The sequence below is a fragment of the Oncorhynchus tshawytscha genome, unplaced genomic scaffold (assembly GCF_018296145.1).
Source record: "Oncorhynchus tshawytscha isolate Ot180627B unplaced genomic scaffold, Otsh_v2.0 Un_contig_6218_pilon_pilon, whole genome shotgun sequence".
Classification (NCBI taxonomy): domain Eukaryota; kingdom Metazoa; phylum Chordata; class Actinopteri; order Salmoniformes; family Salmonidae; genus Oncorhynchus; species Oncorhynchus tshawytscha.
The window spans coordinates 1-13,478 of record NW_024607726.1 but is presented as its reverse complement, the minus strand read 5'-3'; the positions used below and the strand labels follow the sequence as shown (position 1 = coordinate 13,478).

The 13,478-nt window shown below is 49.5% G+C and overlaps 1 protein-coding gene across 1 annotated transcript; it reads right to left on the bottom strand.

Moving 5' to 3' along the window:
• Positions 1–1,854: 1,854 nt before the first annotated feature.
• Positions 1,855–13,290, bottom strand: LOC121838820 (cytochrome P450 4F3-like; the record flags this gene model as incomplete). Its single annotated transcript, XM_042312592.1, is given in 11 exon segments — positions 1,855–2,236; positions 2,238–2,315; positions 2,496–2,578; positions 2,693–2,757; positions 5,125–5,258; positions 7,441–7,570; positions 8,236–8,444; positions 8,608–8,754; positions 11,646–11,767; positions 12,775–12,902; positions 13,237–13,290. Coding segments are annotated over 11 exon segments (1,247 nt in total), but the record flags the coding sequence as incomplete, so codon positions are not given.
• Positions 13,291–13,478: the final 188 nt, after the last annotated feature.

Sequence of the window (13,478 nt, the reverse complement as noted above, 5' to 3'; positions counted from 1 at the left end):
GCTCTCAGCTCTCCAGAATGCATGCTCTCAGCTCTCCAGAATGCATGCTCTCAGCTCTACAGAATGCATGCTCTCAGCTCTACAGAATGCATGCTCTCAGCTCTACAGAATGCATGCTCTCAGCTCTACAGAATGCATGCTCTCAGCTCTACAGAATGCATGCTCTCAGCTCTCCAGAATGCATGCTCTCAGCTCTCCAGAATGCATGCTCTCAGCTCTACAGAATGCATGCTCTCAGCTCTCCAGAATGCATGCTCTCAGCTCTACAGAATGCATGCTCTCAGCTCTCCAGAATGCATGCTCTCAGCTCTACAGAATGCATGCTCTCAGCTCTCCAGAATGCATGCTCTCAGCTCTACAGAATGCATGCTCTCAGCTCTACAGAATGCATGCTCTCAGCTCTCCAGAATGCATGCTCTCAGCTCTACAGAATGCATGTTCTCAGCTCTCCAGAATGCATGCTCTCAGCTCTACAGAATGCATGCTCTCAGCTCTCCAGAATGCATGCTCTCAGCTCTCCAGAATGCATGCTCTCAGCTCTACAGAATGCATGCTCTCAGCTCTACAGAATGCATGCTCTCAGCTCTACAGAATGCATGCTCTCAGCTCTCCAGAATGCATGCTCTCAGCTCTCCAGAATGCATGCTCTCAGCTCTACAGAATGCATGCTCTCAGCTCTCCAGAATGCATGCTCTCAGCTCTACAGAATGCATGCTCTCAGCTCTCCAGAATGCATGCTCTCAGCTCTACAGAATGCATGCTCTCAGCTCTCCAGAATGCATGCTCTCAGCTCTACAGAATGCATGCTCTCAGCTCTACAGAATGCATGCTCTCAGCTCTCCAGAATGCATGCTCTCAGCTCTACAGAATGCATGCTCTCAGCTCTCCAGAATGCATGCTCTCAGCTCTACAGAATGCATGCTCTCAGCTCTCCAGAATGCATGCTCTCAGCTCTCCAGAATGCATGCTCTCAGCTCTACAGAATGCATGCTCTCAGCTCTACAGAATGCATGCTCTCAGCTCTACAGAATGCATGCTCTCAGCTCTACAGAATGCATGCTCTCAGCACTACAGAATGCATGCTCTCAGCTCTACAGAATGCATGCTCTCAGCTCTACAGAATGCATGCTCTCAGCTCTACAGAATGCATGCTCTCAGCTCTACAGAATGCATGCTCTCAGCTCTACAGAATGCATGCTCTCAGCTCTACAGAATGCATGCTCTCAGCTCTACAGAATGCATGCTCTCAGCTCTCCAGAATGCATGCTCTCAGCTCTACAGAATGCATGCTCTCAGCTCTACAGAATGCATGCTCTCAGCTCTACAGAATGCATGCTCTCAGCTCTCCAGAATGCATGCTCTCAGCTCTACAGAATGCATGCTCTCAGCTCTACAGAATGCATGCTCTCAGCTCTACAGAATGCATGCTCTCAGCTCTACAGAATGTTCCCCCTGCGGTCTCCTGACAACTATTGCACATTCATTGTTGTGAATTGTTTGCTCATCGATGGTTTGTTTTGTTCAATTCTCCATCACATATGTAACCAGTAGGCATAGTAGATGTACCGTTCATACCGTCATTGGGTTACATTTCTGTTAATGCATGTATTTACAGTCATTTACCGTTCTCCTTCCCGGAGTGGAAAAACGTTGCTTGCAGAGTTCACATCCTGATACACTTGTGAGAAACAACAAGTACGGGTTTATTTTATATCCATCTGAGAGAGCAATGAGCATGTATGTGGTTTCTCTGTCCTGATAACGTTGAGTCATAGCTCAAGTCAAGACAGATGGAAAGGGAGGCTGAGTAGAGCGATTCATGAGAACCTGCATTTTCATCAGGATATTTTGCTGTTTTTATTTGTCGGCTTCAGGCCTATGTATTCTGTTGTTTATTTGTAGGCTTTAGGACTATGTATTCTGTTGTTTATTTGTAGGCTTTAGGACTATTTATTTTACTGTTTATTTGTAGGCTTCAGGACTATGTATTTTACTGTTTATTTGTCGGCTTCAGGACTATGTATTTTACTGTGTTAAGGTGTTCTTTACGTTTCGTATACTCAGCGTATGTTTATACAGTAAAATCATAAAATCAGTTTTCTCTATGTCTGATCCATAGAGGAGAGAGGAGTTCAGGGGTTAGTCCTGGGGGGCGTCTAGGGTCTCCAGCGTCAGCCACAGCCCCCCCTCGGCCCTGAGCACCAGCTGGGGTAGCCTCCTCACCTCCACCCCCTGGGGTCAAACGGAACCTCCTCAAGGTCAGCGCCACCACCACACGCAGCTCCGCCATGGCAAACTTCTGACCTATACAGTTCCTATAGCACAGAATGATCGGTGATGGTTGATACTGTATCATCATAGCCTGGTCTCCGGATCTGTTTGTACTGTCATGCCATGCACAAGCGGATCAGGGAACAGGTTCTAAACATTAGGCTATGTTATGCCTGGGCTGTGATGCTAATGTGTATAAAGATAATGTCAATTAGAATACACACCTAGGTCCTGAAGAGAAAGGTATGAAGGCATGGGATGAACGGTCCTTTGAGTTGTCAGGGTCGAAGCGCATGGGGTTGTAGACCTGGAGAGAAGAAGAGTGAAATGCCATCAGACTAAAGTGACTGTCAGTGGCACTGTGAGAGGATATTAGGAGCTCGTCAGAGCCCTGAGTGTCGATGGAGTAAACTGTACTAACGTCTGGGTCAGGCCAGATCTCAGGGTTGTGATGGGTCCCATAGATGCTCACCAGACAGATGCTACCTGAGGTGGGAAAAGACATTAGACATTAGTATTAGAAACGCACAGGCTCCGCCCACCTGAAGATCTGTCTTCTTCAGCTATCTATATTTCCTGTGTTTACATTGCCTTTCCGTTTAGCCTATAAGAACGCTAAAGCTTCGTCGGGGATTTAACGCACCGTCTCCACACGTACAGTACCAGTCAAAAGTTTGGACACACCTACTCATTCCGGGGTTTTTCTCTTTGCATATTTGAGCTGTTCTTGCCTTAATATGGACTTGGTCTTTTACCAAATAGGCCTATCTTCTGTATACCACCCTTACCTTGTCACAACACAACTGATTGGCTGAAAACGAAAGAAATTCCACAAATTAATTTTTTACAAGGAACACCTGTTAATTTAAATGCATTCCAGGTGACTAGCTCATGAAGCTGGTTGAGAGAATGCCCAGCGTGTGCAAAACTGTCATCAAGGCAACTTTGAAGAAACTCAAATATAAAATATATTTTGATTTGTTTAACACTTGTTTGGTTTCTACATGATTCCATATGTGTTATTTCATAGTTTTGATGTCTTCACTCTATTCTACAATGTAGAAAATTGTAAAAAATAAAGAAAAACCCTTGAATGAGTAGGTGTGTCCAAACTTTTGACTGGTATTGTATGTCAGAAAAAAAGAGAATTACATTTTTCGTGGAATTCAAAAAGGTTACAATTTAACATAGTTGAAATATTTACAAATTAGATCCGCTGAAATGAAAGCAACTTCTGAAAATAAACACTCAAATTGTTTAAGTAAAGAATGTTAAGATAGGTGTAATCTAGACCCAAGAGTGTTGATTTCTAATCAGAGTGTATCCTGCTATCTACACATTTGTTGAATTATGCAACGGAACGTGACAACAACAGTAATTCATGAGGCAGTCTAGACAGAGCAGGCAGTCTAGACAGAGCAGGCAGTCTAGACAGAGCAGGTAGTCTAGACAGAGCAGGCAGGGTACACAGAGCAGGTAGTCTAGACAGAGCAGGCAGGGTACACAGAGCAGGTAGTCTAGACAGAGCAGGCAGGGTAGACAGAGCAGGTAGTCTAGACAGAGCAGGTAGTCTAGACAGAGCAGGTAGGGTAGACAGAGCAGGCAGGATAGACAGAGCTGGTAGTCTAGACAGAGCAGGTAGTCTAGACAGAGCAGGTAGGGTAGACAGAGCAGGTAGTCTAGACAGAGCAGGTAGTCTAGACAGAGCAGGTAGTCTAGACAGAGCAGGTAGGGTAGACAGAGCAGGTAGTCTAGACAGAGCAGGTAGGGTAGACAGAACAGGTAGGGTAGACAGAACAGGTAGTCTAGACAGAGCAGGTAGTCTAGACAGAGCAGGTAGGGGAGACAGAGAAAGTGTTTGGTGGTTGTAGCCCTGTTCCTCCCCTTTTAGTCTGACCCGTCCCCCTCATCCTGTAGTATGACCTGTCCCCCTCCCCTGTGGTATGACCCGTCCCCCTGCCCTCACCCTGTGGTATGACCTGTCCCCCTCACCCTGTGGTATGACCTGTCCCCATCACCCTGTGGTATGACCCGTCCCCCTCACCCTGTGGTATGACCCGTCCCCCTGCCCTCACCCTGTGGTATGACCCGTCCCCTCACCCTGTGGTATGACCCGTCACCCTCACCCTGTGGTATGACCCATCCCCCTCACCCTGTGGTATGACCCGTCCCCCTCACCCTGTGGTATGATCCGTCCCCCTCACCCTGTGGTATGATCCGTCCCCCTCACCCTGTGGTGTGACCCATCCCCCTCACCCTGTGGTATGACCCGTCCCCCTCACCCTGTGGTATGACCCGTCCCCCTCACCCTGTGGTATGACCCATCCCCCTCACCCTGTGGTATGACCTGTCCCATCCCCCTCACCCTGTGGTATGACCCGTCCCCCTCACCCTGTGGTATGACCCGTCCCCTCACCCTGTGGTATGACCCGTCCCCCCCCCTCACCCTGTGGTATGACCCATCCCCCTCCCCTCACCCTGTGGTATGACCCGTCCCCCTCCCCTCACCCTGTGGTATGACCCGTCCCCCTCACCCTGTGGTACGACCTGTCCCCCTCCCCTGTGGTATGACCCGTCCCCTCACCCTGTGGTATGACCCGTCCCCTCACCCTGTGGTATGACCCGTCCCCTCACCCTGTGGTATGACCCATCCCCCTCACCCTGTGGTATGACCCGTCCCCCTCACCCTGTGGTATGACCCATCCCCCTCACCCTGTGGTATTACCCGTCCCCCTCACCCTGTGGTATGACCCGTCCCCCTCACCCTGTGGTATGACCCGTCCCCCTCCCCTCACCCTGTGGTATGACCCGTCCCCCTCACCCTGTGGTATGACCCGTCCCCATCCCCCTCACCCTGTGGTATGACCCGTCCACCTGGCACCGTCATGTCCTTCGTGTATCGTCTGGTGACAGCAGACACGGGGGAGTGCAGTCTCAGAGACTCTTTAATACACATGGTGGTGAAGGGGAGGCTGCTCAGGTCCTCCCTGCAGAAACACAACACACCAGTCATTCTTTTATGGATCATTCACACATACAGAAAGGACTGGTCTGTTTTGAGAGTCTTGGCCCACAGAGATCCCCAGACTACTCTTATTAAAGTGGTATCCTCTCTGTGGTTTTGAGTGTCTTGGCCCACAGAGATCCCAGACTACTCTTATTAAAGTGGTATCCTCTCTGTGGTTTTGAGTGTCTTGGCCCACAGAGATCCCCAGACTACTCTTATTAAAGTGGTATCCTCTCTGTGGTTTTGAGTGTCTTGGCCCACAGAGATCCCCAGACTACTCTTATTAACGTGGTATCCTCTCTGTGGTTTTGAGTGTCTTGGCCCACAGAGATCCCCAGACTACTCTTATTAAAGTGGTATCCTCTCTGTGGAATTTGAGAGTCTTGGCCTACAGAGATCCAAGACTACTCTTATTAATGTGGTATCCTCTCTGTGGTTTTGAGTGTCTTGGCCCACAGAGATCCCCAGACTAGTCTTATTAAAGTGGTATCCTCTCTGTGGTTTTGAGTGTCTTGGCCCACAGAGATCCAAGACTCCTCTTATTAACGTGGTATCCTCTCTATGGTTTTGAGAGTCTTGGCCTACAGAGATCCAAGACTCCTCTTATTAACGTGGTATCCTCTCTGTGGTTTTGGGATTCTTGGCCCACAGAGATCCAAGACTCCTCTTATTAAATTGGTATCATCTCCTTGTAAAGAATCATATAAATCATATAAAGAACTAGACCGATGAGAGAACATTCCTGCCATGTTGAGATGAGGAGAGGATGGAACTTTTCATTATTACAAATGTGACCTATTTGAGAAAGGCCTGTGGTATCAACCGTCCCCTCCCCTCGCCCTGTGGTATGACCCATCCCCTTCCCCTCGCCCTGTGGTATGACCCGTCCCCCTTCCCCTCGCCCTGTGGTATGACCCGTCCCCCTTCCCCTCGCCCTGTGGTATGACCCGTCCCCCTCCCCTCACCCTGTGGTATGACCCGTCCCCCTCCCCTCACCCTGTGGTATGACCCGTCCCCCTGCCCTCGCCCTGTGGTATGACCCGTCCCCCTCCCCTCACCTTGTGGTATGATCCGTCCCCCTGCCCTCACCTTGTGGTATGACCCGTCCCCCCTCCCCTCACCCTGTGGTATGACCCATCCCCCTGCCCCCACCCTGTGGTATGACCCGTCCCCCTCCCCTCACCCTGTGGTATGACCCGTCCCCCTGCCCCCACCCTGTGGTATGACCCGTCCCCCTGCCCCCACCCTGTGGTATGACCCGTCCCCCTGCCCCCACCCTGTGGTATGACCCGTCCCCCTCCCCTCACCTTGTGGTATGACCCGTCCCCTCCCCTCACCCTGTGGTATGACCCGTCCCCCTCCCCCCACCCTGTGGTATGACCCGTCCCCCTCACCCTGTGGTATGACCCGTCCCCCTCCCCTCACCCTGTGGTATGACCCGTCTCCCTCACCCTGTGGTATGACCCGTCCCCCTCCCCTCACCCTGTGGTATGACCCGTCCCCCTGCCCTCGCCCTGTGGTATGACCCGTCCCCCTCCCCTCACCTTGTGGTATGATCCGTCCCCCTGCCCTCACCTTGTGGTATGACCCGTCCCCCTCCCCTCACCCTGTGGTATGACCCATCCCCCTGCCCCCACCCTGTGGTATGACCCGTCCCCTCCCCCTCACCCTGTGGTATGACCCGTCCCCCTGCCTTCACCCTGTGGTATGACCCGTCCCCCTGCCCCCACCCTGTGGTATGACCCGTCCCCCTGCCCCCACCCTGTGGTATGACCCGTCCCCCTCCCCTCACCTTGTGGTATGACCCGTCCCCCTCCCCTCACCCTGTGGTATGACCCGTCCCCCTCCCCCCCCACCCTGTGGTATGACCCGTCCCCCTCACCCTGTGGTATGACCCGTCCCCCTCCCCTCACCCTGTGGTATGACCCGTCTCCCTCACCCTGTGGTATGACCAGTCCCCCTCACCCTGTGGTATGACCCGTCCCCCTGTGGTATGACCCGTCCCCCTGCCCCCACCCTGTGGTATGACCCGTCCCCCTGCCCTCACCCTGTGGTATGACCCGTCCCCTGACAGAAACAAAGGCAGACAGGCAAGCAGACAGACGGACGGACAGACAGACAGACAGACAGACGGACGGACGGACGGACGGACGGGTGCTGACCAGTCTAAGTCCTCTGTCTTTCGGTCTTGTAGCAGGTCGTTGACCTCGGCTCTACAGCGGTCCTGGTGGTCCTGATGCTGAGACAGGTTATACAGAACCCAGCTGATCCCGCTGGCCGTGGTGTCATGACCTGAGAGAGAAGAAAGTCTCAAAGTGGTTTATGATAGGATATACTGCCAGGGTAAATACAGTAGTTTATGATAGGATATACTGCCAGGGTAAATACAGTAGAGGATATACTGCCAGGGTAAATACAGTAGTTTATGATAGGATATACTGCCAGGGTAAATACAGTAGTTTATGATAGGATATACTGCCAGGGTAAATACAGTAGTTTATGATAGGATATACTGCCAAGGTAAATACAGTAGAGGATATACTGCCAGGGTAAATACAGTAGTTTATGATAGGATATACTGCCAGGGTAAATACAGTAGTTTATGATAGGATATACTGCCAGGGTAAATACAGTAGTTTATGATAGGATATACTGCCAGGGTAAATACAGTAGTTTATGATAGGATATACTGCCAAGGTAAATACAGTAGAGGATATACTGCCAGGGTAAATACAGTAGTTTATGATAGGATATACTGCCAGGGTAAATACAGTAGTTTATGATAGGATATACTGCCAGGGTAAATACAGTAGTTTATGATAGGATATACTGCCAGGGTAAATACAGTAGTTTATGATAGGATATACTGCCAGGGTAAATACAGTAGTTTATGATAGGATATACTGCCAGGGTAAATACAGTAGAGGATATGGTGGATCTGAACACTCGAGGATAACCTCCAAACATGAAAGTGTCTGCCTCTGCTTTTATCTCCTCATCTGTGAGACCATGACCATCCTCATCCTTTGACAGCAGTAACAAATCAATGAAGTCTGCTACTCTTTTCTTCTTCTTCTCCTCCCCTCCTGTGGTGTCAGTGTGGCTCTCTGGCTCTCCCCGGTGGAGAAGCTGTGCTCTGCGCTCCTGGACAACAGTCCTGGTGAACCTGTGTATAGGGTTGTAAGAACTTGAGTTACTTTCTGAAAATGCCAAAGTATTCCAGACATACTGTTTGGAGGAATCTTGGATTTCCAGTTTCCAGGTATCTTCCAAAAGGAATTTCAGGAAAACCTTGGAATTTCAGGGAAATGTTCAGCCAATCTTCTTACCCGTGTACTACACTACAGGCCTGTTTGAAGCGCTGTCCCTCTGGGGACCTCCAGTACAGACAGTCCCAGTGGTGCAGGATACGTCCTCTCCGCTCGATCACCAGGGTACTCAGCTCAAAAATGGCTGCAATGTACTCACTGGAACTCCTGGACGAAAGGAAAGGAGCCATCAGACATAGTTAGATAGAGGAGGGAGGATGGAGACAGGGTTAGATAGAGGAGGGAGGATGGAGACAGGGTTAGATAGAGGAGGGAGGATGGAGACAGGGTTAGATAGAGGAGGGAGGATGGAGACAGGGTTAGATAGAGGAGGGAGGATGGAGACAGGGTTAGATAGGAGGGAGACAGGGTTAGATGGATGGAGACAGGGTTAGATAGAGGAGGGAGGATGGAGACAGGGTTACATAGAGGAGGGAGGATGGAGACAGTGTTAGATGGAGGATGGAGACAGGGTTAGATAGAGGAGGGAGGATGGAGACAGGGTTAGATAGAGGAGGAGGATGGAGACAGGGTTAGATAGAGGAGGGAGGGTAGAGACAGGGTTAGATAGAGGAGGGAGGGTAGAGACAGGGTTAGATAGAGGAGGGAGGGTAGAGACAGGGTTAGATAGAGGGAGGATGGAGACAGGGTTAGATAGAGGGAGGATGGAGACAGGGTTAGAGAGGAGGGAGGATGGAGACAGGGTTAGATAGAGGAGGGAGGGTGTAGACAGGGTTAGATAGAGGAGGGAGGGTAGAGACAGGGTTAGATAGAGGAGGGAGGGTAGAGACAGGGTTAGATAGAGGGAGGATGGAGACAGGGTTACATAGAGGAGGGACGATGGAGACAGGGTTACATAGAGGAGGGACGATGGAGACAGGGTTACATAGAGGAGGGACGATGGAGACAGGGTTAGATAGAGGAGGGAGAGAGGAGACAGGGTTAGATAGGAGGGAGACAGGGTTAGATAGAGGAGGGAGGATGGAGACAGGGTTAGATAGAGGAGGGAGGATGGAGACAGGGTTAGATAGAGGAGGGAGGGTAGAGACAGGGTTAGATAGAGGAGGGAGGGTAGAGACAGGGTTAGATAGAGGAGGGAGGGTAGAGACAGGGTTAGATAGAGGAGGGAGGGTAGAGACAGGGTTAGATAGAGGAGGGAGGGTAGAGACAGGGTTACATAGAGGAGGGAGGATGGAGACAGGGTTACATAGAGGAGGGAGGATGGAGACAGGGTTACATAGAGGAGGGAGGATGGAGACAGGGTTAGATAGAGGAGGGAGGGTAGAGACAGGGTTAGATAGAGGAGGGAGGGTAGAGACAGGGTTAGATAGAGGAGGGAGGGTAGAGACAGGGTTAGATAGAGGAGGGAGGGTAGAGACAGGGTTAGATAGAGGGAGGATGGAGACAGGGTTACATAGAGGAGGGAGGATGGAGACAGGGTTACATAGAGGAGGGAGGATGGAGACAGGGTTAGATAGAGGAGGGAGAGGGAGACAGGGTTAGATAGGAGGAGACAGGGTTAGATAGAGGAGGGAGGAGGGAGACAGGGTTAGATAGAGGAGGGAGGAGGGAGACAGGGTTAGATAGAGGAGGGAGGATGGAGACAGGGTTAGATAGAGGAGGGAGGATGGAGACAGGGTTAGATAGAGGAGGGAGGGTAGAGACAGGGTTAGATAGAGGAGGGAGGGTAGAGACAGGGTTAGATAGAGGAGGGAGGGTAGAGACAGGGTTAGATAGAGGGAGGATGGAGACAGGGTTACATAGAGGAGGGAGGATGGAGACAGGGTTAGATAGAGGAGGGAGAGAGGAGACAGGGTTAGATAGGAGGGAGACAGGGTTAGATAGAGGAGGGAGGATGGAGACAGGGTTAGATAGAGGAGAGAGGATGGAGACAGGGTTAGATAGAGGAGGGAGGATGGAGACAGGGTTAGATAGAGGAGGGAGGATGGAGACAGGGTTAGATAGAGGAGGGAGGGTAGAGACAGGGTTAGATAGAGGAGGGAGGGTAGAGACAGGGTTAGATAGAGGAGGGAGGGTAGAGACAGGGTTAGATAGAGAAGGGAGGGTAGAGACAGGGTTAGATAGAGGAGGGAGGGTAGAGACAGGGTTAGATAGAGGAGGGAGGATGGAGACAGGGTTAGATAGAGGAGAGAGGATGGAGACAGGGTTAGATAGAGGAGGGAGGATGGAGACAGGGTTAGATAGAGAGGGAGGGTTTAGATAGAGGAGGGAGGGTAGCGACAGGGTTAGATAGAGGAGGGAGGATGGAGACAGGGTTAGATAGAGGAGAGAGGATGGAGACAGGGTTAGATAGAGGAGGGAGGATGGAGACAGGGTTAGATAGAGGAGGGAGGATGGAGACAGGGTTAGATAGAGGAGGGAGGGTAGAGACAGGGTTAGATAGAGGAGGGAGGGTAGCGACAGGGTTAGATAGAGGAGGGAGGGTAGCGACAGGGTTAGATAGAGGAGGGAGGATGGAGACAGGGTTAGATAGAGGAGGAGGGTAGAGGGGAGAATGGAGACAGAGTTACATAGAGGAGGGAGGGTGGAGGGGACTATGGTTACTGGGCTCTTGTCTCAGTATCAGAGGTAGAAGGTTACTGGACTCTTGTCTCAGTAACAGAGGTAGAAGGTTACTGGGCTCTTGTTTCAGTCAGTATCAGAGGTAGAAGGTTACTGGACTCTTGTCTCAGTATCAGAGGTAGAAGGTTACTGGACTCTTGTCTCAGTCAGTAACAGAGGTAGAAGGTTACTGGGCTCTTGTCTCAGTCAGTAACAGAGGTAGAAGGTTACTGGGCTCTTGTCTCAGTATCAGAGGTAGAAGGTTACTGGGCTCTTGTTTCAGTCAGTAACAGAGGTAGAATGTTACTGGGCTCTTGTTTCAGTCAGTATCAGAGGTAGAAGGTTACTGGGCTCTTGTCTCTTGTCTCAGTCAGTAACAGAGGTAGAAGGTGACTGGGCTCTTGTCTCAGTCAGTAACAGAGATAGAAGGTTACTGGACTCTTGTCTCAGTATCAGAGGTAGAAGGTTACTTGTAATATTAAACATAGACTACTCACTCCTGGCAGTTGCTGTTGTAGCTGAAGGTACATCTGAGCAGACTGTCCAGAGTCATCAGGCTGATGTGATTGAACATGTCCTGGCGGCTCTCTCCCTCGGCCACCAGGCGGCGCCACTTAGACTGACGCCAACCAACAGGGGAGAGGCCATAGAGTTAATTAGAGGAGTCATCTTTGTATCTGTGCTATTAAGGTGTCTGTGACAGAACCTCAGTGTTACTGAGTTCTATCTCCATTTTGAAGTAGTCCATTTTCTTATTTCTTCGTGTTTTTAAAAAGCCTAAAGCTAATATTGGTGATTTACAGCCACCTGCAGTGCTGGAGTCCTGAATCATATCTTGTGTCATTTACTTATTGTGGCCACTAGATGGCAGTGATATAGCTTAAAGCCATTTACAAACACTGCAACCAGGCGACAATGCTCTGATATTTGGCTGGTCACTTAGAACCCATAGGAATCCCCACCAAGTTGACTTCTTTAAAATGGTGGAATCACTCAATGGCAATGTACATGCTAAAGTGGGTTATGTCCATAACAAGTCGTCCAACTAACTCTATGGGAGACATTTTTGTTGCCTACCTCACCACATCGCCACACTACCTCTTACATTCTTACACCAGGTGAGACTGGTGGGAGGAGCTATAGGAGGACGGGCTCATTGTAATAGCTGGAATTGAACAGATATAGCTCCTCCCACCAGCCACCTCTGTCTGACACACTGTATCTGAAACCTAATCATCTGAAACCCAACCAAAACAAAAAGCAAATGCATCAAACTAATTTGATGTAGTCATTGGTTGCTATTAATACCGGACCAAATACTTAACTTTTTACTAGTTCGCTCCCCTGAAATGAGAGGTCTATGTACAAAAACTGCTGTAATTTCTAAACTCTTCACCCGATATGGATCCAAAGTTTTCAAGTATAGAGCTAAAATAAGTACAAAATACTTCACTGTCCCAATAATTACGGAGGGCAGTTTAAAAACAGAGAAGCTGATGCAAAAAAAATTAACTTGTAAACTATACTACTTGTTTCTCTAACATATTTAATGGGCCAAATGAGTTGATTTCTTGATTGCTACTTAAATGAACCCACGTAATGGCTGCTGTTGCTCCATAGACTCACATGCATGATGTTGGAGGAGTGGTTGAAGATCTTCACATAGTTCTTGAGGATGTCGAAGTGGAATGCAGGAGTGAGTAGACGTCTACGACGAGACCAGTCCTCTCCGTTACTCAGGAGAAGACTCTGTCCTGTATGACAATATTACTGGAACTGTGACCAGGATAGAGGATCTGAGAGTACTGTATATAGTATAGGAAATATTCCTGTGACTGTCACTAGGACAGAGGATCTGAGAGTACTGTATATAGTATAGGAAATATTACTGTGACTGTCACTAGGACAGAGGATCCTAAAGTACTGTATATAGTATAGGAAATATTCCTGTGACTGTCACTAGGACAGAGGATCTGAGAGTACTGTATATAGTATAGGAAATATTCCTTTGACTGTGAGAGAGGATTTGATTTGAGAGTGTATTGCATGGGGTAAAGTAAATGAGAGGTGTTCATGTTTTGTACTTACCCAGCCATGGTCTCAGGAACCCATAGAAAAGCTCATCTTTGACTGTGATGGAAGCTGCAAGGATGGAAAAAATGGTGAAGGCGATTCAGAAAAATAGTCACTGTAGGTCTACTTGCTAAGGAGAAAAGCCAGACAGCATGGCAGCAGGAAGTAGAGATGTAGAGGGTACGGCAGCACCACCTGGTGGTGGGATGGTAAAACCATGCGAGGGAGTCATTTTTTTCACAAGCCTTTTTCTCGTG